The sequence below is a fragment of the Ahaetulla prasina genome, chromosome 2 (genome assembly GCF_028640845.1).
Source record: "Ahaetulla prasina isolate Xishuangbanna chromosome 2, ASM2864084v1, whole genome shotgun sequence".
Taxonomy (NCBI): Eukaryota; Metazoa; Chordata; class Lepidosauria; order Squamata; family Colubridae; genus Ahaetulla; species Ahaetulla prasina.
Window position 1 is genome coordinate 54,345,959 of NC_080540.1, and position 24,550 is coordinate 54,370,508.

At 38.3% G+C, this 24,550-nt stretch overlaps 1 protein-coding gene across 3 annotated transcripts; it reads left to right on the plus strand.

The window, feature by feature from the left end:
* The first annotated feature begins 1,340 nt into the window (after nucleotides 1-1,340).
* Nucleotides 1,341-24,143, plus strand: IRAK2 (interleukin 1 receptor associated kinase 2). Of its 3 annotated transcripts, none has more exons than XM_058168265.1 (13): nucleotides 1,341-1,682; nucleotides 6,119-6,298; nucleotides 7,361-7,531; nucleotides 8,477-8,586; nucleotides 11,183-11,377; nucleotides 14,399-14,445; nucleotides 17,645-17,759; nucleotides 19,288-19,397; nucleotides 20,429-20,624; nucleotides 21,124-21,186; nucleotides 21,773-21,973; nucleotides 22,166-22,622; nucleotides 23,731-24,143. In XM_058168265.1, the coding sequence occupies exons 1-13, from the start codon at nucleotides 1,673-1,675 to the stop codon at nucleotides 23,838-23,840; spliced, it is 1,965 nt and encodes a 654-aa protein (XP_058024248.1). In that variant the 5' UTR covers nucleotides 1,341-1,672; the 3' UTR covers nucleotides 23,841-24,143. The 3 variants fall into 3 exon arrangements, with proteins under 3 accessions (XP_058024248.1, XP_058024246.1, XP_058024247.1); XM_058168263.1 differs by having other exon boundaries at nucleotides 1,343-1,868; XM_058168264.1 differs by having other exon boundaries at nucleotides 1,345-1,868; nucleotides 22,166-22,629.
* The last annotated feature ends 407 nt before the right edge of the window (nucleotides 24,144-24,550 follow it).

Here is a 24,550-nt window from a genome sequence, read left to right on the forward strand (position 1 = left end):
TTGCATAGGTAGTTGTCAGCCCCAATGGATAAACTTCACCCTAATCCATGGAGGGGGAAGCATAATAAGCAAATGTGATTGATCGATGTGCAAAACTCACTGGGGTCAACAAGGTATAAGAGCCAAAACTCATTGGTGAGCTCTAAATCTGTCTGTGATATTTTTCCACCTGTTAAAAGAAAATTCTTGGTCTGTTCTAAGCTGGGTCAATAAGTACAAGGACGTCTTCTTCAAGTCGAGGTAGAATTTATACCACAGCAATGCAAACGCTCAGCGGTTGAAGGTGGCCACGTTTTGAAAAGCAAGGTTTGGAAGTATTGATAGACAAGTTTAGGCTTTATTAGTACAGCATGCAAATACAATTTGCTTGGACGGAGGGCTGAGCTGAGTCTGATGGGAAGGAAGTGCCATTTCCTCACCTTGTGGAGTGAGATGATCTTCGTATCTATTGTGTGAGTTAGCTGTGGGCCCGGATGTGGGGAATCTTTTAGTGTTTATCTAAAGGATTTTGGTATCTTAAGGGACTTTTTGTCTTGCTGACATCAGCTTATTTCCTTGTGTAAGAGGCTGTTAATAAATTTCAGCCTAAGTATCAACATGGTGTAAAAAACCGTTAAGGAACTTTTTGTCTTACTGTTTTTCAAGTTTCACTGATACCTCCAGGAATAGCTAAGATCAATCGGTGGTCTAGCTAGCAACGGTGCGCCTAACATTTCTAAATAAAATTCTCCGTGCCCTGAACACCACTTAAATTCCACTTGGATAATGGAGAAACAAGGGCAGAAAGGATGAATCAGACTGCAAGTTTTTTTTTTAATAGAAGTTCAAATATCTAATTCTTTGAATTATACAAATAGAGGTGTGAGAAGGCGAAAGCCTCTAGGGCTAGCCTTTTTCCTGGGGCCAAAAATAGCCTTTTGTTCGCATCTACTAAAAAAAAAATATTGTACGGTCCTTTCCTGTAACCGAAGCATCCACCCCCACCCCCACCCCCAAATTCTGGCCGCCCGAAAGTGTTTGCCCCTGCCCGCCGCGCTGCCACTTTTTCCTTTCAGGGCCTCGCGTCCTTTTCCCCAGAAGTGACCTAGAAACGGGGCGATCGAGGCTTCCCTTGACGTTTTGCAATGCCCCACTTCGCTAAAAGTCACAGGCTCTTAACGATCCGGCAAGATCGCGGGAAAACCGACGCCGCAATCGCGGTGATCAGATACAAATTCTGGAGAGAGTTTATATTCGTTATATCCAATTAATATAGCTATTACATAGGCATAGTCATATATATGCTTCTATATTGTATAGTTATTTCATGCTTATGCTTATATATACTGTGTGACATATAAATAAATAAAAATAAAATAGAGAAAACAACCACCCCGACTTGCGTCACGTGTTAGAAACTGACGTCAGGAAGGGTGGAACCCGGAGAGCTCTGGGTGGAGCTGAGTCGTTTCAGGCAGCTGTCCACGCGCTGAGCGGAGTCTAAGCCGCACCTAGTCCTAGGACGGAGCTGTCGGGCTGCGGCAAGTTGGGGGAAGCGAAGTCGACTTTCTTAACCTGCCGCTCTGAAGGGAAGGCGAGCCCGGCGCTATTTCAGGGCCTCGCTCTCCGGAAAGAAAGCGCCAAGTTCACCTTCCTTTTCCCATTTGGGCATCTGGACGGGCAGCTCTTGTGAATGGCTAAAGGTAAAGAGACGGGAATTCCCAAGCCTGTGACGCAAGCGGAGAGCGAAATGGCTCAGCCGCCGCCGTCCTGTTCCTTGGAGGGGTCCAGCCCCCCGTCTCCTTACCTCCACAACTTGCCCTCCTGGGTGCTGGAGGACTTTTGCCAGAAGATGGATTGCCTCAACGAGTACGACTGGATGCGCTTTGGTGAGCAAACCGAGTGGGTGGGGGAGAGGGGGGGGAGGATGTTGCTCTTTGGGTCTTCTCCTTCGGCAGCTGTACAGAACGAAGGATTAGAATTAGAATTAAAGTTCTTTATTGGCCAAGTGGGCTTGGATAGGCAAGGAATTTGTGTTCGGTGCATAAGCTCTCAGTGTCCATAAAAGCTGTAAGTGATAAAACATGATCATGGTCATCATAAGAATGCATTCATCCTAAATCATGATACAATACGTAGTGATAGCCATAGGATACTAAATAAGCAATCAACAGAAATCATACTAGGAAACTAAGTAAAACAATATAAATCGTATAGATACAAGCAACAGTTATAGTCATAAGTAGAAAAGGAGATAGGTACCTTAATAGGAAATATGAGAAGAAGAATAGCAGTACAGCCTTACTAAATAGTTTGACAGTGTTGTGGGAATTAGTTGCTTAGCAGAGTAATGGCATTGGGGAGTGGGGGACTATCCTTGTGTCTAGCTATTCTGGTGAATATACAAAAGATACACACACATACACGTGCTTTAAAAACTCACAAAATTATATTATACTATACAGTTTATATTTACTCATGAACTGAAATGTTAGGTCTTGCAAATTCTGGCAGTGTGCCCCCCCCATGCCAGAAAGAATTTAACCTGTCTTGGTAAAATAATGATAGAATCTCTTAAAAGATTTAGAAATCTACCAAAATAAACGTCCCTGGGTATTTGTCAAGAAGATATGGCATCTATGCGAGAGATTGGAATCATTTTGGAGCTGCATTTCTTATTTCTGCTATTGTTTTGTTTTGTAATAAAAGAACTTTCTCTTTTTTTTTAAATGGAGATGATGAAATGATGATGATGAAAATTAATTTCATCTGTCAATAAAAGTGCCTTGACAGTAAACTGATTTATGATTCCTTTAAGAGGCTTTGGTAGTTTTAGCAAAAGGCGTTTCCCTTGAAAGTTATTCACTTATCGTGATCTGTCTTTATTGCTTAAACTTTCTGATAAAAGGCTTTTTGTTAAAGCTATACCTCTTCTTCCCTCTTTTGAAATAAAAAAGACCTTAATGAAAGTGTGATCTTTGTGTCTCCATCTGTATGTTCTGGCTAGGAGGGTCTTCAGAGAATCTTTGGGTGTAAATTGTTCTTTCGATTTTCCCATGTGGTTTTTCATTAATGGAGGTATTTCAAGAGATACATCATACATAAGAAAGCCTGTGTTATCATTGGTTTTTTAGCTCATTCACAATTATGAGTCACAATTTATGAAATGCTGGATTGCATTCCTGAAGAATGATTAATAGTCTGCTGTGGAGTGCTTTCCCATCAATGAGGAGGGGGGCAACCCTTTTGTGTATGGTATTGCCTTGTGCAGGGGAAAGATGCCTCATAGGTACCCCACCCCTGCCTCCACACCTATACATGTTGAATCCCAATGTATAAGCAGTTATTTTCCTGATCACCTATGGGAAGAATTACTTCTAGATGAACAGCTGAATTTGATAGTTACTTAAATAATAGGAATAAAATCTACCTATTTATTTCAATACTCACTGGTGGGGCAAGATATATGGATCAGAGGTAGGTTTCAGCAGGTTCTGACCAATTCTGGAGAACTGGTAGCAGAAATTTTGAGTAGGAGAACCGGTAAATACCACCTCTGACTGGCCCTGCCCCCATCTATTCTCTGCCTCCCGAGTTCCAGCTGATTGGGAGGAAAAGGGGATTTTAGAGTATCCTTCCCCTGGAGTGGGATGGGAATGAAGATTTTACAGTATCCTTCCCCTACCACATCCACCAAGCCATGCCATGCCACACTCACCAAGCCACGCCCACAGAACCAGTAGTAAAAAAAATTGAAACCTACAATTGATATGGATGGATAGCTGGTCATTTGACGCACCACTGATGTTCATAAATGATAGCAGAAAAAAATGAGGAAACATAGCAAATACTTCCCAACCTTTTGGCAAAGCTGTTGTGATCATAAAATGCCACAATAAGAAAATGAATACAGTGCTGCCTTTGTGGTCCACCCATTTATTTATTTATTTATTTATTTATTTATTTATTTATTTATTTATTTATTGGATTTTTATACCGCCCTTCTTCCGAAGGACTCAAGGCGGTTTACAGCCAAAGATAAAAACATAAACATAAACAAACATTAAAAGCTTATTAAAAAACCGATTCTTTTTTTTAAATTTACATTTATATCCGCCCTTCTCCAAAGACTCAGGGCGGCTTACACTGTGTAAGGCAATAGTCTCATTCTATTTGTATATTTACAAAGTCAACTTATTGCCCCCGCAACAATCTGGGTCCTCATTTTACCTACCTTATAAAGGATGGAAGGCTGAGTCAACCTTGGGCCTGGTGGGACTCGAGCCTGCAGTAATTGGAAGCAGCTGTGTTTAATAACAGGCTGTCTTACAGCCTGAGCCACCCACGGATTCTAAAAATTTGGCCAAATCAAATTAAAAACTAACATAAAACCATCATAAAACCCCAATTTAAAAATTTCGTTAGGCTAGCCCCGCCCGATGAAATAACAGAGTCTTGAGCTCGCGTTTGAACATTTGGAGGTCGGGGAGTTGGCGCAACCCCGGAGGCAACTCATTCCAAAGGGCAGGGGCCCCCACAGAAAAGGCCCTCCCCCTGGGGATCGCCAGTCGACATTGTTTAACTGACGGCACCCTGAGGAGGCCCTCCCTATGGGAGCGCACAGGCCGATGGGAGGCTGTTAGTGGCAGTAGGCGGTCCCGTAAGCAACCTGGTCCTGTGCCATGGAGCGCTTTAAAGGTGACAACTAACACCTTGAATTGCACCCAGAAGACCACTGGGAACCAGTGCAGACTGCGCAGGAGAGGTGTTACATGGGAGCATCTCAGTGCTCCCTCTATTACCCGCGTAGCCGCGTTCTGGACCAGCTGGAAAACAGCTTTTCTTTCTTCCAAGTTCAAGGGCATCAGCAATTTATAGCTTTTTCATGGAACAGTAAAATGGGGTGTTATATGGGCAATGAAGCAACTTGCAGATAACTTTGGTCAAACTGTTTCTTCATAGTTGCCAGTCATCTGCTAAAAAGACAGGGAACTGTGGTGTAACCTCGATAGCCACTACTACCTATAACCTTTCTATTACATTATATAGAATAATGTTAAGAATAGAATAGAATAGAATTTTTTATTGGCCAAGTGTGATTGGATACACAAGGAATTTGTCTTGGTGCACATGCTCTCAGTGTACATAAAAGAAAAGATACCTTCATCAAGGTACAACACTTACAACACTTAATGATAGTCATAGGGTACAAATTTAACACTTAATGATACAGCACTTAATGATAGTCATAGGCTACAATTAAGCAATCAGGAAACAATACCAATATAGATCGTAAGAATACAAGCAATAGTCACAGTCATAAGTGGGAGGAGATGGGTGATAGGAACGATAAGAAGATTAATAGTAGTGCAGATTTACTAACTAGTTTGACAGTGTTGAAAGAATTACTTGTTTAGCAGAGTGATGGTGTTCGGGGAAAAACTGTTCTTGTATCTAGCTGTTGGTGTGCAGTGCTCTATAGCGTCGTTTTGAGGGTAGGAGTTGAAACAGTTTTATTTTTTTTCTAAACACCCACAGCATTAGCTGACAACTCTCCTCTTACATGGCAGAGTTTCCTGTCTAGGCAGGGGATTGGACTAGAAGACCTCCAAGGTCCCTTCCAACTCTGTTATTCTAACTTTCAATATTATTCTGGTTTGTGTTGTATCTTCAGAATTGTACAGATCTGTACCTCATCATGCAGACCATGTTGGTAATTGAACAAGCTAAAAATAAAATAAATTTACAAAGCTTTGTTATATGAAATTTTTCTGTTCAATCTAAGGAGCATCACTAAATCCAAAGTACATTTTAAGGCCTGAGAATGTAGAACATTATCCCAGTCAAAACTATTATCTGTAATCATAGTTAGGAACTTGAGCCATGTCAGATGTTGCTAAACTACAAATCCCAGATTTCCTCATGATCTGCCATCCTGGGTTTAATTGAGATTTGCAGTACAGCAACATCTGAAGTAGGTTCCCCACTCACCATTCAATAATGAAAAGCTCTGGATTAAGTTCTGAGGTAAAACCATAGGAGTTTTCATGTTTTTCAGATTTAACAAGTTCAACCAGATAATAAAAACATGTGAAAGGAAAGTGACCTGTTAATCAAAATAGTCTTGTTTTACTTTCAGCATCTCATGTGATAACTGACCAAACTGAGCTGAGAAAAATCAAATGCATGGAAAAAGCAGGAATTAGTATAACAAGAGAACTGATGTGGTGGTGGGGAGTGCGGCTTGCGACGGTCCAACAGTTGTTGGAACTTCTGTGGGAACTGGAGTTCTACAGAGCAGCACAAGTGATTTCAAATTGTAAGTACCTTCTGTCTTTTCTTGAGCTAGGTAAGTGAAAATATGCAAAGAGCAGAAAATTCATAAGAAGTACTAAGCTAAATAAGGACATCAGATGAAGTTTATAGTAGTTTATACAACATGTTTCTGGTTGCTTCTGCCTCATCCATATACCTTGATACCTTGCCTTTTGTTCTTTGACCTTCTCATTTCTCTACTGCATTACAGTCTGGAAGATTCCAGTGGTATGAAATTTCATTCTATTGCATTGTTTTCAACCAAAGGTTGAACAAGAACGTTGAAGAAAAGATGGGAATTTCCTAAAATATAATAGCATCTGCAGCATTTTGGAATGTTTCCCTGAGGTCACTAAATTCCTGTTATTTGCTTCAGAGAATTCAGATATTTATCTCAATGCAGCTTATACTCATTGTAGAAGATCGGCATTCATTTGCACTCAATGCCCCACCCAGAAACAAATGAAATACAGATAGTCCTCAATTTACGACCACAATTGATGTTGCTAAGTGAGCAATTGGTTAAGTGAGTTTTGCCCCACTTTACGACTTTTTTTGCCACATTTGTTACGTGATTCACAGCAGTTGTTAAATTAGTAACACAGTTGGTAAGTGAATCGGGTTTCCCCATTGACTTTGCTTGTCAGAAAGTTGCAAAAGGGGATCATATGACCCCGGGACATTGCAAGTGTCATAAATGTGAGTCAGTTGTCAAGCATCCGAATGTAAATCACGTGACAGTGCTACAATGGTCATAAATGTGTATAATGGTCATAAGTCACTTTTTTCAGTGCCGTTGTAACTTGGAAAGGTTAATAAACAAACTGTTGCAAGTCGAGGACTACCTGTATAACTGGACATTTTAAAAGATTATTATAGAGAAGGAATAGATTTTGAAATCTGTATATTGTTATAGATTGTTCTTCATCAAGGCCTATGTGTACAAGTGTAAATGCAAGTATTTTGAGCAGAAAACCCATCTGAATTGGATTTGCAAGTCTCAATATCCTACCGCTCTGGCTCTGCACAAGTACAGTTAAGAATACACTACCAATGTGTTTTATAGTTACAGGGAAGTCACACAATCGTGATTCTGCCAGGACTCTTTTGAAGTCCCCTGAACAGGAGAAGAATTTGCCACGTCAAAATGGGATGGAAAATAAAAAGAAAATAGAAAATGGGATGGAAGTGTCACCATCATTGCCCAACTTGACTCAGATGCATAGAAGACAAAACGGTATGGTAAAAAAAGCATTTAGATATTTTTTTAAAAAAATCCTTGTTAACAAATGGGAAGAAGTTGTCAGCCGCTACTAATTGTGTACATGCAACATCTTATTACTTAAATGTGCTATAAAATGCAATACTTTTGTTTTCTTGATTTGATCAAAACAAATTAAACTCTTTTCCACATTGGAGGTTGATAGTTGTCAGGCTCATCTTGCACAACCATTATCATACAAATTCATCTGATTCCTGGGGTGCACAGTTACCCTGTGACTAATTCCACATAATTTCACATAATTTGTTAAACTATTCATAATGGCCTGACTGATTCATAATACTAAGCAATAAGTCAAACCTAGGCAATTTTCCTCATATTGGTATATGCCAAATATATTGGATTTCAATTTCCATAAATTCTAGCACGACATACTGTCTATGGATTGATTTATTTATTAAATTTGTTCGCTGCCCATCTTGCCACAAGGTAAGGTGGCTAACAACATTAAATGGATAATTGAAATTTGAACTCCAGACATCTGGAAAGCTCCAGGATGAGTGGATCTGTTTTCTGGCACAAAGAAGTAAAGTCACAATTGAGTTGAACTCAACCTCTGAGGACTATGTCAACAGATCCATGTAATTTTCTTTGTAATAGTCTAAAAATGATTTTGCTATTTCTTTCTTCCAGGATGTTTCATTAAGTTCCCAGTATAGCCTATAGGTCAGAATTGCTTAGTAGCCTCCTGCCTGAATAATAATTAGATGCAGTGTTGCATAGCTTTGTCAAGATCAGCCACAATTGACTAAGGTCTGCAACCCAATTTTAAAATGCTAGAAGATTAGTAACTTTTAATTTTCACTGAGTATAAAGATTTGAAATGAAACAAATGTTCCTCTCCTATGATTCCAAAACTGCAGAAGTAGCCTCTAATGTATTTCATTTTGTTACTTTCAGATCCTCTTTTGAAGGTAGATTCAGACATGCCTCCTTTATCTCTACCGCCAACATCCATGGACCTCCCACATTCATTACATTCCAATTTCTCAGATTTCTCAAATGGAAAGGTAAAGAACAGGAACATTTACACTATTTTAAACTGTGGATCATATTTCCTGCATTTAGCTAAAATACTCTGCAGTTACTTAAGCCAGGGGTGAAATGCTCCTGGTTCGCACCGGCTCACCCGATTAGGTAGCGATGGCAGCTGCTGGTTCGGAGGACTGGTAGCAAAAAAATCCCTGGCCCCACCCCCCCTTCCTCTGCTGAGCCGCACCATCAGCAGAGGTTTTTTTTTTTTTTACTTTTAAAAGTTTTTCTTCAGCCGAAACATGCCTTTAAAAGTAAAAAAAAAAAAAAACCTCTGATGATCGCGGGGCTGAGCAGAGATCATCAAAACCCTTTAAAAGTTTTTTTTAAAAAAACCTCTTCAGCCGAAGGGAAAAAAAAACAAGAAAAAAACCGAGGTTTTAAAAGCTTCCTCTGGCGATCCCAGAGGAGTTTCCTGATCCTCACAGGCTTTTAAACTTACTTTTTAACAGCCCCCACTTACAAGAACCCCCACCCATGCCAAGCCAATTCCCCCTCCTCACTTACCTATAATTACTGCTCTTTCGGGCTGGCAGTGCCATGCTTTCTTCAGCTACTGAAGAAAAAAAAAAAAGCTTGCTTTGACTTCCTGCTTTGCTGGCTGAGGAACTCTGGGATTTGAAATCCATAATAAAATAAAACAAAATAAAATAAAATAATAAAATAAAATATTTGTGCAGCTTTTTGAGATTTGGTGTGTTTCTGTAGTGTTTCACTCTAACTACACAAACACACAAAATCTCAAAAAGCTGTATGTGGCATTGTGTGTGTGTGTGTGTGTAAAGTGTGAAAGTTGGATTTTGAGCTTTTTGTGGCTGTGTGAAATGTGAAGTGCAGCTTCTTTTACATTGTGAGTCAGTTGAGTTGTGTTGTGTTGTGTTGTGTTGTGTTGTGTTGTGTTGTGTGTGTGTAAAGTGTGAAAGTTGGTTTTTGATACCTCTTATTGTTTTTTATACTTTATTATTTTTATTATTTATTGTTATTGGCCATGCCCACCCAGTCATCTGACCACCAAGCCACACCCACCAATTAAGCCACGCCCTCAGAACCGGTAGGGAAAATTTTTAGATTTCACCCCTGATTTAAGCATATAGATAGTAAAACATATTATACTAATAATATATACAGTAAGGGTTTTAAAAACTTTATAATCAGAATTATCGGCTATATTTTTATCAGTAAAAAAATTATATGCATAGTTAGCAACTATCTCTGTTAAATGTTTTGTTCAAGTAAGAGAAATGTTTCATTAGAGATGAATTGTTTGATAGGGTTATTATGCAACAGGCAAAGTAAAGCATAATGATTAAGATGTTGGAGTTTAAGGCAGCTGTCAAATCAAAATCCTGGATCCCAGCTTTTTTCAAGAGAAGCTAAGCAACAATATAACTCCCCTTTCAAAATCTTGCAGTTCAGCTAAATTATCCTTTATTTGAGCCAGTAAATCCTACAAACGTCTTGCACCTGAATCTGGTATTAAAAATGCAATTAATAAATTAAATACCGTATTTTTCAGAGTATAAGATGCACCTTTCCCCTTCAAAAAGAGGGTGAAAATTTGGGTGCGATTTATACACGAATGTAGCCCTGCCCAGCCTCTCAAACAGAGGTTTCAGAGGCTGTAAAAACAGCCTCTGAAATGGAGGTTTCAGAGGCTGAAAAAGCAAGGCACAGAGCTCACAATCAATGAACCTGTTGCTAAAGTTCACCTCTGGGAACAGCTGATTGGGGGTATTCCAGGAGGCCAATCCACCTGCCAGTCAGCTTTTTTCTTATTTTCCTCCCCAAAAACTAAGGTGCGTCTTATTCTCCAGTGCATCTTATAGTCCAAAAAATACGGCACTTTAAATTAAATTAAATAATTTATTTAATAAAATAAATAAGTAATTAAATACAATTTGACACTCATTAGATACATAAACTAAGCCAATTGCCCAGTCTAAAGTTATAAAAAACTACCCATATATTCAAGGTTGAATATATTTATCCCATTCCAGGAAGTAGTATCCAAATCTGCTGCATTCTGACAATATACAACTTTAGAGTTACGAACCAAGGCATATTAGTACCTGGCAGTTAAAATAGAAAAAAGACCCAAGAAAGCAATAAAAAAAATATAAAAAGGAAGGTATTATATTAGTTTTTAGTAACATTTCATGTCGTATCTTCAAACCTCTAAGATTTTATATCACAAAAACCACCACCCAATTTTCAAAATCAGGTGGCAACAAAGCTGAGCATACCCAGTCAAAATAAAAATTAAGCTTCTGCAATATTTGTTACTTAAGTGGTTAAAATGGCTATGAAATCTGCTTCCCCAAATCACCTGGAAGACATTTTGAATATAGAGGATTGTAGTGCAGAACCAATTATACTGTTTCCCTAGCATAATTGATACCACTAATTCAATCAAATTGAAATGTACACTTTTAGATAGGCAATTCTAGCAATTCTGGTAACCGGAATTAGGTATAGTTATTTTGGAATGACAGCTTGTGGTGTGGCTTGGGATTGAAAGTAATTTTTCCAATGTTTACCAAAATATCAGTCATATCTTTTCTCTTAAATGTGTAGGTCTATAGTTCTTCCATTCCTCGAGAGAAAGCTTCTGCTAATCGTGACACTGCAAGCCTTTTATGGATGCCGAGGGAAGTGGAAATTGCCACCAGCGGCTTCAGTGAAAAAAACCGAATTAGTGAAGGCGTCTTTGCTACTACTTACAGAGGTCAGAGAGATAATGCTCACTACGTTGTTAAAAAACTAAAAGAGGTAGGTGTCTGTCTTCATTTATTTCATAAATTGAACAAAATTAGAAAGGCATGTGCAAAGCTGGCTAACAATAGTGGGTGTGTCTCTATACGGCCATATTGGATTCCTGGCACTGCCATTCCCATCCCTATGTGAGAATCAAAAAATATAGCCTATTGATCTATTAGATTCAATCAGTCCTATGAATAATTGTGTTCTCTTTGCTGACGATGTCAAACTATTTAACACCACAGATAACACTTCTATAATTCAAAACGACCTTGACCATCTAACTGCTTGGTCTAAAAATTGGCAGCTCCAAATTTCAACCAGCAAATGCTCAGTCTTACATATAGGAAAAAAGAACCCTAAAACTAAGTACATACTAGATGGACATTACCTTACAGACGACCCCCATCCCGTTAAAGACCTTGGAGTTTTCATGTCAAATGATCTAAGTGCCAAAGCCCACTGCAACTACATAGCAAAAAAAGCTCTAAGAGTTGTAAACCTAATTTTGCGTAGCTTCTTTTCCAAAAACACCACACTACTAACCAGAGCATATAAAACATTTGCTAGACCAATTCTAGAATACAGCTCACCTGTTTGGAACCCTCACCACATCTCTGACATCAATACAATTGAACGTGTCCAGAAATATTTTACAAGAAGAGTTCTCCATTCCTCTGAAAACAACAAAATACCTTATCCCACCAGACTTGAAATCCTAGGCTTAGAAAACTTGGAACTCCGTCGCCTTTGACAAGACCTAAGTTTAACTCACAGAATCATCTATTGTAATGTCCTTCCTGTCAAAGACTACTTCAACTTTAATTGCAATAATACAAGGGCAACCAATAGATTTAAACTTAATGTAAACCGCTTTAATCTAGATTGCAGAAAATATGACTTCTGCAACAGAATCATCAGTGCTTGGAATACTTTACCTGACTCTGTGGTCTCTTCCCATAATCCTAAAAGCTTTAACCAAAAACTTTCTACTATTGACCTCACCCCATTCCTAAGAGGACCATAAGGGGCGTGCATAAGCGCACAAACGTGCCTACCGTTCCTGTCCTATTGTTTTTCTTTTCTTCTTCCTATATATGTTTATATGTGTATATACTATATAATCTTTTTGTATGATGTTGTGACAAAATAAATAAAATAAAAATAAATAAATAAAATAATAGCAGGCCCAGAAGAAAGAGGTATGAACCAAAGTTCTCAGCTAGGATGGTTTCAAAATATACCAGAACTATTTCTAATCCTGCTGAGCCATTGCTAACTGTGAAACATGTTTTTCCAAAGTATGCATTTGCATGGATACATTTAAAACAGGAAGAATGAAACTGTTGGAAATGAGGAACTGAAAGTAATGTACACAGGTGTTTATGGAAAGTGACAGTTAGTGATGAAGCGTGTATGTGGAGAGATAAGAAGAATATAAGGGATAGGGTTAGAGATCAGCTTGGAGCCCTTTGATTGATAGCAGTCCATGTAGGATCTGCTGTATATCATTGAATCCCATTGCAATGGCTTGTTAATACAAGTGGATTAATGCTATTGTATCTTTTATAGCTATTGATTTCTTATGTTCCAAATTATTAGAAACAATAAACCTCTTATCTTAAAGTAAGAATTATTGCTTGTGTTGTTGTCTTTGTTTCCTATTGGAATTTTCTTATGACACCTAGCATTGCATTTTTGAAAGAAGACTCTTGGTGGTTATCTCCACTACTTTAGAAAAGGTCTGCAATAATTTCACAGGGCATTTTTTGTTTATCTGTCTTAAGTTCAAAAATCTGGATCCCCAATTATTTTTAGGAGTTGAGATTCATAGGCTTGGATCATTACAATGGGGTTAATTTTATTGAGCTAGAACCAAATAGCATTAAATGTTGAACCTATTTACGTTGATGAGAGAAACATGTGAAAGTCTTGTCACTTTCTAGCCATCTTTTCTACAAAGCAATATAAATTACTTATACAAATTTAATACAATATAAATATAGATTTCAATTAACCTCCCAGTTAAATCAGTAAATCAGCCTGGTTTAAAATTGTTGTTGTTATTAGTTGTGAAGTTGTGTCCGACCCATCTCGACCCCATGGACAACTTTCCTCCAGGCCTTCTTGCCCTCTACCATCCCCCAGAGACCATTTAAGCTCAGTGACTCAATCCAGCCACCTCATTCTCTGCTGTTCTCTTCTTCTTTTCCCCTCAATCGTTCCCAGCATTAGGTTCTTCTCCAGTGAGTCCTTCCTTCTCATTAAGTGGCCAAAGTATTTCAGTTTCATCTTCACGATGTGGCCTTCTAAAGAGCAGTCAAGGTTGATCTCCTCTAGGACTGATCGGCTTGATTGCCTTGCAGTCCAAGGAACTCGCAGGAGTCTTCTCCAGCACTATAGTTCAAAGGCCTCAATTCTTTGATGCTCAGCCTTCCTTATGGTCCAACTTTCACAACCATACATTGCAACTGGGAAAACCATAGCCTTAACTATACGCACTTTTATTGGCAGGGTGATATCTCTGCTTTTTAGTATGCTGTCCAACTTTGCCATAGCTTTCCTCCCCAGGAGCCAAGCGTCTTTTAATTTCTTGGCTGTAGTCCCCATGTGCGATGAACTTGGAGCCTAGGAAAATAAAATCTGGCACTACCTCTATTTCTTCCCCATCTATTTGCCAGGAGGTTTAAAATAGTAGAATTAAAAACACAGAAGCAAAAAAGAACTTCATTTTTAAAATGATATTGTTGAAAATGCAGAGATAATAATATAATGTGATTTCATTCTATACCGATAAATATTGCTAGTGAGATGCAATGTATGAGCATGTTGGCAGAGAACTCTTGGATCTTGAACTACGGTTGAAATTGGGTATAGCAGAATAAACGTATTAGCTTCTCCTTCTCCAATTCCGATTGTCATTTTGAGTTTAATAGATTCAAATAAGAAAATGGCTAGTATATACTGTATATACTAATATGTGTAAGTACGAATTTGCTGTTCAGAAAAATAATAGAATTCTCTTTATTCCAGAATGAGGCACAAGTATTTTTTCGTACAGAAGTGCAAATCTGCTTTCGGTAAGTAGCTGGACAACACATTTAGTGGGGAAAACAGCAGGTGACAAATGTTAGTTTACTTTGTGAGCCAGACTTGCTCAGGATAGCAAGATGGATGGTATAAAAATTTAATAAATAAATGAATACATACACACATACATTTCAAAGATCAGTTATAAGTCCATTTCTTCAGCATCATGACAACTCTGAACAATTGCTGAATAAATGGGTGTTATGTGAAGGCTATCTGTAGGTGTGTGTCTTTTAGTCTGTTAATGTTTTTACATTTTATTTTTGCTATTTTGGCTTTAATAAAAAAATTGTTCTCTTTGAGAAACGTTTGAGCTTGGGTGGGCATTATAACAATCTCATTCATTTTTTCTTTTCCAGTTCAGTCTAGTGAAATAAACATTTTATCTTCAAAATGTATTAACTCATCAGAAAGGCCCAGAATATGGGTGGGATGAGGGGAGGACATGCATTATAAATGACCTCAAAATGGTTTTAGACACAGAGAGATAAACCCATAGGCTTGCACAAACAGAAATGCCAATATTCCCTTAGTTACATTTTATCTTTTTCCAGAGTCAAGCTCAACCACCAGGAATTTCTTGATTCCTAAATTCAAGCTCTTGGAATTTTCCTGATCTGCTTTTTCACCGGATCAAAAACTGCTAACAATCTTTGGTTTCATAATAGCCTGGGATCTTTCAACCTTAAATTTTCTGGTTCCTGCTACTAACCTTATTGAGTATTTATACTGCAAAAAATAATAATGCCAGTGTTTCCCCAAAAATAAGACCCTATCTTATATTTTTCTTTCTCTATATTTCTTTTGTCTTAAAGCCTATATATATCTGTATTGCTACTCTTTATAGACCTATACTCCTCTTGTATAGGTGTTCTGACCCAGCTCCAGGGGTGGGTTCTAAATGTTTTTAACTACCGGTTCTGTGGGCATGGCTTATTTTGTGGGGGTGGCTTGATGGTCATGTGACACTGGGCGTGGCTTGGAAGACATGTGACTGGGTGGGCGTGGCCAATAACAATAAATAATAAAGTATACAAAACAATAAGAGGTACCAAAAACCAACTTTCACACTTTACATACACACAGCACAACACAACTGACTCACACACAATGTAAAAGCAGCTGCACTTCACCCAAAATGGCCCCTGCAACAAGCAGGAACCTCACACAGCCACAAAAAGCTCAAAAATCAACTTTCACACTTTACACACACACACAAAACACAACACAACACAACTGACCCACACAATGTAAAAGCAGCTGCACTTCACCCAAAATGGCCCCTGCAACAAGCAGGAACCTCACACAGCCACAAAAAGCTAAAAAACCAACTTTCACACTTTACACATACACAACACAACACAATACAACTGACTCACACATACACACACACACACACATAAAATGCCACATACAGCTTTGTGAGATTTTGTGTGTTTGTGTAGTTAGAATGAAACACTACAAAAACACACCAAATCTCAGAAAGCTGCACAAATATTTTATTTTATCATTTTATTTTATTTATATTTTTTAGATCAGGGGTCTCTAACCTTAGTAACTTTAAGATTTGTGGACTTCAACACCCAGAGTTCTTCAGCCAGGAACTCTGGGAGTTTAAGTCTACAAGCCTTAAAGTTACTAAGGTTGGAGACCCCTGTTTTAGATAAAAGCGGCTAAATTTAAAATTTCCTTAACTTTAAATTGCTGTTTAAAAAAGCCCAACTCCTTAAAAAATCCCAATTAATTATTTTTAATAGTTTACTTACCCAATTGAGGCAGGCAGATTGAGTTGCTCACCAAGGAGATGGATTGCAGGCAGGCAGATTCAGTTGCTAACTGATGCAACTGATTGCAGCAGCCGAAGCTGATTGCGAGCCCTAAAGGAGTAGCAATTAGGTAAGCGAGGAGGGGGCGATTGTGTGGGCATGGGTGGGGGCTGTTGTAAGAGGTTGTAAAAAAGTGATTTTAAAAGCCTGTGATGATGAGGCAACTCAGCTGGGATCACCAGAGGAAAAAAAGATTTTAAAAGGCTCCTCTGACAATCCCAGCTGAAGTTGCCTGATCACAGCCCAGAACCTCTTAAAAGGATTGTTTTAGCAACCTCTTCGGCTCAAGAGCTTGTAGAAAATATGTTTTTTAAAGGTTCTGGTGATCAGGCAACTCAGCTGGGATCACCAGAAGAGCCTTTTAAAACTTTTTTTTTTTACAACCTCTTTGGCCAAGGGAACTGGTTCGGGGGTGTGGCCAGCTGGCATCGTTACCGGTTCTAGAACTTGGCCAGATTTTTGCCAACAGTTCTTGCGAACTGGTCCGAACTGGTAGCAACCCACCACTGCCCAGCTCCCCAAACAAGACAAACCCTCTGTAACTGAAGCAATGATTCCTTTATTAGGAGCGCCAGCAGCCCTGGCAGCCTCCCTGTGGGCTAACAAGTCTGTCTGGCAGGAAGATGAATAGTTGTCTGCCACATCTATTCATCTCCGCCCCCTGCCTTTTATCCCCAGAGCTAGGATGGGGCTTTGCTAGCAGCTGTGGCTCTTCTTTCCCAAGGATTGGCCCACGGATTTCCACTGCTCTCCTCTCCTCTGCCTTTTGCGCATTTGTGCATCAGGCACTGGACCCAGCTGTTCCTCCTCTTTCTCATCAGCCACCTCCAGACCTGGGGTTTTTTGACTCTCCATCTGAGGGCTGGCAGATGGCCCAGGCTCCGCCTCTGTCTCTCTCTGTCAGCTCCAGTCCCTCTTCCCCCTTTGATCTGTCAGGTTGCCTTGATGCTGATCCTGACTCCCACGCCGCCTCCTCATCTGATTCGCCTGCTGGAGGGGCTGGTGGCCGACAGGCCACAACAATAGGGTTTGATCTCTGTGTTATCTTTTTTGTTTCAATTTTCTATTCTTGTTCTATCAAAATCATTGCTTATTCTTTGGTTTTTCTGCCTGTTTGCTTCTCGCTAGGCTTTGTAGCTCTTTTCCTCTTTTGACCCTCAGCTCCATCTGAAGGAAAGGGCTGGAAGAACCTTTCCCTCAAACAAGGTCTTGTGGGATTTCAGATTTGTGTGTTTTATGTTTCTTAGATCTCGTTGTATTGTGTATGTTGCAGTGTTTGAATTCTTGGGAAATGTCCTATGGGATTATGATGGAATATAATTGCAATAAATGAATAAATACAATTTCTTCAAATGCCTTTTAGATGTTGCCATCCTAATATTCTACAGTTGTTGGGTTTCTGTGTAGAAAGTGGACTTCACTCCTTGATTTATCCCTATATGGAAAATGGATCGTTATTGGACAGGCTACAGTGTCAGGTAAGTAACAAGCATGGATTTTTGTGTACCATATCTATTAAAAGGAAGCACTTCTCAACCAGCATGAGCAGGATTTTGGGAGTTACATTCCAACCAACAACATTTCAAAGACATGAGATTGCTCATTGAAGTTGATGTGAGATTGCAGAGATAGGGGGAAAGATGCCTTGGTTGTATCACTAGCAGGAAGGCAAAGGGCTGATGAGGACTCAGCCACTCTCAAGTACAGAAGCATTAATTTGATTCTTGTTTAGTCTCGAGAATTTGCTTCCCTAACCCTTTCAAAAAGATCTTGGTTGCAATGATAACCCAGAGGATACTGTAGCACTGAAAATCTGGTTGTGTTTAGGCAGTAGGCTGTGCTTGATCATTTATTTTATTTTATTTATTTATTTATTGTGAAATTTATTTGCCAGCCATCTTGTCTCAAAGCAACTCAAGATAAAAAACATTAAAATAATCAAATATAAATATAGCCAATAAAATCACAATACAAGCAGAATAAAATCATTGACACACGATGGAGAAGGAGGCAGCCTGATTCACGGGGAATGGGGAGGTGGGTTTAGCTCTTACTTAATCAACCAGCTCCAGTTTGAAACAGTTGACCATATGATCCTGTTGAGTATTGCTCTTTGGCTTACTTAGTTATCTGAATTCAGAATGACTGTTAATAATAGGGGGGCCTTGCTTAACAATCACTCTTTCAGTGACTGAACTTGAGATGATGCTGAATGAGTGGTACCTATGACTGGTCCTCAAAAGTTTTGGCTGGTGCAATGACCCCACAGCCATGGTGATTACTTTTTCTGACCTTCAATACCAGCTTCTGTTGCAGTATGTTTAGCTGTTGCTATACAGCAGGGGTGTCAAACTTAAGGCTTGCGGGCCAAATCCGGTCCACGGGGTGCTTAGATCTGGCCCGCAGGGCCACCCTGGAAACAGCAAAGGACCAGCCTCCTGTGCCTCTGCCAGCAAAAACGGAGCTCGGGACAGCGGCGTGCAGCCCTCCCCTCTGTTTTTGGCTGTGATGGCCTCCTGCAGCTCTCTGCCAGTGAAAATGGAACTCCATTTTTGCTGGCAGAAGGCTGCAGGACATCGAGCTGGTCACACACACCCTGCCCCCCCCCCCGGTCAAACACAACCCTGAAGCAGCCCTTAATAAAATTGAGTTTTGACACCCCTGCTATATAATTAGGGTTTTTTGGAGAGGGGGGTCCTAAAAGCACAACAATACTATTTCCATATTCTGTAATTCTATTTTGAAAGAAAGTATAGATGCTTTTCCAGAGCTTGGTGTCCCCCAAATAGATTGAACTACAATTTCTATCTCCAATCATCATGGAGATGATGGTAGTTGCAATCCAATACAGTATCAGGCTCAAGAGGCTGAAATACATGGCAGCAGAACCTTACGTGAGAACTATTCCCAATGTGTTATTCCATTATTTTTTTTGCAATAAGAGTGTTTTGTCATTTATTGCTAAACATTCATCGTTTTAAAGATCCATTGTTCTCTCTGTTGCAGGATAGTTCTGCAGCATTAACATGGGAGAAACGCATCAGAATATCTCTGGGATTAATTAAAGCCATTCAGCATTTACATCAGTTTGGAATTATTCATGGAAATGTAAAAAGGTGGGGATGTGTATTTAAAATAGCATTTATTTCTTTATGCCTCCTATTATATATTACTTAATGAACTACTTAAACTTCTATCTGATTAAACTTCTATCTGATTCTATCTGATTTTCATAAGAAAGAAGTATAGCTAAACAACATCAGGACAGTGCAGGCAATTACCTGTGCTTTCATTCATGATCCTTCCTAGCAACTTTGTCTTCAATAAATATCACGTAACACAGGATGTAACTGATTCATAAAGTACTTCCTCCTACATAGATGCACACTCACAGACACGCACATACACAGAGACACAGAGATACCGAACTGGCTTGATTTTCATGACTTAAAAAAGGGGAAAGCAAAACATGCCTTCATTAGTTCAAGGCAAACTTAAGCTTAGAAGTAATCCAATGTGTCAGACAAATTCTCAAGAGTCACGAAATTAGTAAAAAAATGTATCTGTACCTGCTGAAATCTACAGTGCACATCTGCAGCTGTACCCTCAGCTGGTTTTGGCTTTCTTTCCCTTGTGATAAGTAAGGCAGAATAGAGCACTTGGAGGGAAAAATTAGAGTACTCCCTCTGTTCTTTTATTCATTTATTCTGCCTAATACACCACCTAATCATTTTATCTCCAGATGTATAGAGTTGCCTTCAGGGAGAGGGGAAACATAAAAGTTTGATAAATAAAAAAATATTTATGTATACATATTTTCATAAGAAAGTCATTTGTTTGCCCTAATTAAGAAATTGTCATGTAAATAAAATATTGTTGGCTGATAATATTGGCATAATTTATATTTTACGGTACCTTCTTCACATTTACGCTTTGTTAGAATTCAAATGTATGTACAGTATTAACAATCTGAATTAACTGCCATTTCTTATAGCTTTCAAACCAGATTTTTGTCACACATTTGTTTAACTGATGTTTATCAGTTGATAATGCTGTTTTGATCTGTTTAGGGCAAAGTCCTAATTCACATTCAAACATCAGTGTTGTAACTGATCTTTTATTGTATTTTTGTCTCCTATACAAACAGTTCCAATGTTTTGCTGGATGCAAACTTTGTACCACAACTTGGACATTCTGGTCTTAGACTGCATCCTGTGGAAAAGAAATCGGAATATACTGTGGTAAAAACCAAGGTTTTGCAAGCTTCACTAGCTTATTTCCCAGAAGATTTTGTCAGGCATGGGCAGCTAACTGAAAAAGTGGACGTATTTGCTTGTGGAATTGTAAGTTGTTGTTCTTTATGAGTAATCTTACATAATTCTCATGCCAAGAATTGGACATGTTTTCCTTTAATTAAATTTGAAAGTTTACTTCCAGTGGTTAATTAGTAAAATGTCAAGATGTTTCATAAAATTATGCTTGCAGATTGAAAATTTATGAATAAGCTCATTTTTCCATGCCAGAACACATTCTTTGTATTGCAGGCACCGTTTGTGCTATGTTGTGTTTAGGCGTCTTAAGGAAAAAAGGGTTTTGGATTATAAAACTAGGGGAAACTTCTGCCTCAGATTGAAGAGAGAAGCTGCCTGCCAGCATAGGCAATATTGATCTCTATAGACTTGGTTAAAAGCTGGCTTGTATCTGATAAAAAGGCTTTCTTCTATGATAGGCCTGGATTGCACCTAAATAGCGCCAGATGAAATATATAAATAGTCTGAAGGTAAGGATTATTAGCTGTCAATTATAATTTAAAAAAAAAACTAATTGTAATCATTTTTCTAGGTTTTAGCAGAAATATTGACTGGCATGAAAGCAATGGATGAAAGAAGAAATCCTATTTTTCTGGTATGTAGAAAAAATATTTTGGAAGATTTAAATGTTTGAAGAAAGACCCCGAGAGTGAGAGGTCCTCAGACCGGAGAATGTAGGTTTTGAATCATTGTTGTTATTTTATGCAGTTCACTTGTTCCACATCTACATGAGAATGGTGCATGAGGTTCCTTCCTGTTCCCTTCCCTTCCCGCCCTCCCCCAACTCCCCCAAATAAGCAGATGTTGCTGGGCGAAGGAGAAAACACAGGATTTCAAGAGTAGCTGAGCAACTGTCATGGAATGTTCAAAAATCACCATAGCAGCAGCCTGGCAACATTGAAGCAGCCACCAACTTCCCAAAATTTCATTCCTTCAGAGTCATAGATTTGGGGCACATTCTGTAATTTAGCTCCTTTGAGGTACCTCTGCTCAACAATTGTTGCCCTATGATACACCGTTTTTGCCCTGTTAAAATTTGAGGAACTATTTAGTAATATGTTGAAAACAGAATAATTACTTTCAGCTTCATTATGTAAGTGAACCAAACAACTTTAAAGAGCAATTCTTTAAAGGACAGAGAAGTAGCATCATCTGCATTCTTCCAACCTTTTCTTCAACAGAAAGATGCCTTGCTTGAAGAGCTCAGAATGGCAAAAGAATTGTCTTGTACTAAGGAGAAAAACTTTGAAAATCTTGCTGCCATACAAATATGTCACAAATACCAAGATAAGCAAACTGTTTGTTTGACAGAAACAGTTTCTTTATGCTTGGCCACTTCTGTCTGCATTTGCCTGCGGAAAAAGAATGCAAACACAACAGAGGTAAATATAATCAGCTTGTTAGTAGAGATGCCCTTGCTATGTAGTCCTTTTATTTTCTTTATTTTATTGGATTAAGGAAGAGTAAGTAAGTAAGTAAGTAAGAATAAGTAAGTAAATGTAGAAACTAGAGAAATTGTTTTATTTCAATGAGGAAAGTAGAAACAATCTATTTAACATTCTTGTCAAAAACAGGTGAATGAAATAATAGAAATTGCAGATCGTCAAACAAGATCTGAGAACATGTCAGAAAGAAGCAGAAATCTTGGACTCTTCACCAATATTCCAGAAGAAACTAATGATGAACCAGCTAGTCCCTTCAATGTTGATTTCTATGGTCATAACCACGAAGCCTCTGCCAATTCTGGATCTCTAAACTGTACCACTACATTACCACCATGCATAAAAGTTTTGCCTCCTGAAACATACTCTGAGCAGATTTTACGGGAACCTTGTGAGTCAGATGAATCCTGTAACTTTTCATGGGATGTTGCAGAACATGCTTCCTTCTGTGCACCAACCAAACACAGTCTGGAGCCAGGAAATGTTTCTTTCACTAAGCCTGTGATGTTCACAGCAAAAAATACAGACTCTGACATAAAAACAAATCAACAGCAGAGAAAAAATGATGGCGCTGCTTGTTCCTCACAAGGTAAAAGGTAATATTTAAATATTATTTTGAGATTGATAGAAATTGATAATGTCAAAGATTCTGTGGAAAGTTTGATATAGCATCACAGAAATAACAATGACATACAACAGTTACTCCTCAAGTCCAAGTGAGGAGAGATTGAAACAATGCCTGAAGTCAGCAGTAAATCAGAAAGGGTAAATAAGGTGAAGTAAATCAAAATACAGCACTGTTTACTGGGAAAATATTCACTCCAATATATATTTATTCTTGTGCTGATTGGATAGCACTTGTATTTAAAAATCTACATGGTGCTGGACGCTCATATGCCAGATATAGTAAAGAATGTATTTTACCACTTTGGCTAGTTCGTCAGCTGCATTAATGATGATGCTTGCACTGGTGACCTCTAGATTAAATTTTGGGAGTGGTTGGAAATACTGGAGTATGCCTGATAGAATTTTGATTAGAACTGTCCGTACAGAATATATACCTAGTACTGCTAATTCTATATACTGTTAAGCTACAGTAATTGGTTCATTTCCAGATCTATTCACTGGGATTATATTCTCTTTTTCCTATAAATTGAGAGATTTTGACTCATTTTATCTCTACAATAGTAACCCTACAGGTCAGGTTGAATTAAGAGAAAGAGACTGGAGTAAAGTCACTCAATTTCCATACCTTAAAGTAGACTTTAACTTAGGTCTCACCAGTCCTAATTTTGATTTTACTATTCTAAGTAGTATGACTCCCAAATGCTTGGGATTTACACCTACGGAGACCATAAGATTTCTGTGGAATCCTTGACCTGGTGGTTTCCCTGGTAGTACTCAAGCACTGGAATTTTTTACAAAGGGGATTCCCTTTGCTTTTTGCAGGATTTGGCTTTCAAAAGCAAACTAAGGCCACTCTTTTTTCAGAAGTCCTGGACTGGTCTTTTATGACAACTGTTGGATTCTTTTAACTGTTACGTTTGCATTTTAATAATATTTTTCTTTACATGGTATTTACAGCTTTCTGATGAATTGTTAGTCTGTTGTAGATGTTGTGTTGAAATGCATTTCATAAAAGTTCTCAATGAAATGGAGACTAAACTTCAATGACTTTACTTTGTCTTTTATTTCAGCTTTAATGAAAGAAATAAAAATCAATGATAAAAAGAAGCAGCTAATGGAAAAAATAACATTATATGATGAAAATAAGATAAACAGTTATGACCTCTTTGAATCAATATAAATAGATTTCTATCCTTTATGGTTTCAGAAGATGGAACATTTCCTCACCAGTAAAATGCATTTTTTAAAGTACTGTTATATATACAAGAAAGCTCCACTGATGTTACATAATGAGAAAGCATTCTTTTTCAGATCCATTTATATATGGATTTCTCTTGCTCTCCTGTTCTGGTTAAAATTATTTTTTTGGATCTAGCCAAAATATTATCTGAAGCAAACAAAAAACAAAAAATCCCACAGATATATAAGGGCAGCATTCTTCAGTTGCAACTGATTGTTGGTTGTTATATTCTCTGAAAACAAATGTATTATTCTTATTTTGTACATGGTATTGAATTAGATAATCACTAGGTCTCCTTACAATTTGTCTATGATTTGTAAGATAATGACTCAAAACCTGAGGTGTATATATGTATGCATATTTTTTGCTCCTTAAGGACTTATTGCTTGAAGACAAACATTACAAGCAGATTTCACTAAAAGGTAATAAGTGAAGGAAAAATAATAAGCTTTATCTGGCATCCTTAATATAGGAATTCATTAGATAGTGCCTGATGCACTGATAAGCACTGTAGAACATTTAATCATAATAAAATAAATTTTACAGTTGAACAGTAATACACATCTGTATACCAAATGAGAGCAAAAATCTATGTGTTTTTTTTCTGTTATGTGGATGATTTAGTCAGTTTAGGTTCTCCTGCTGTTGAA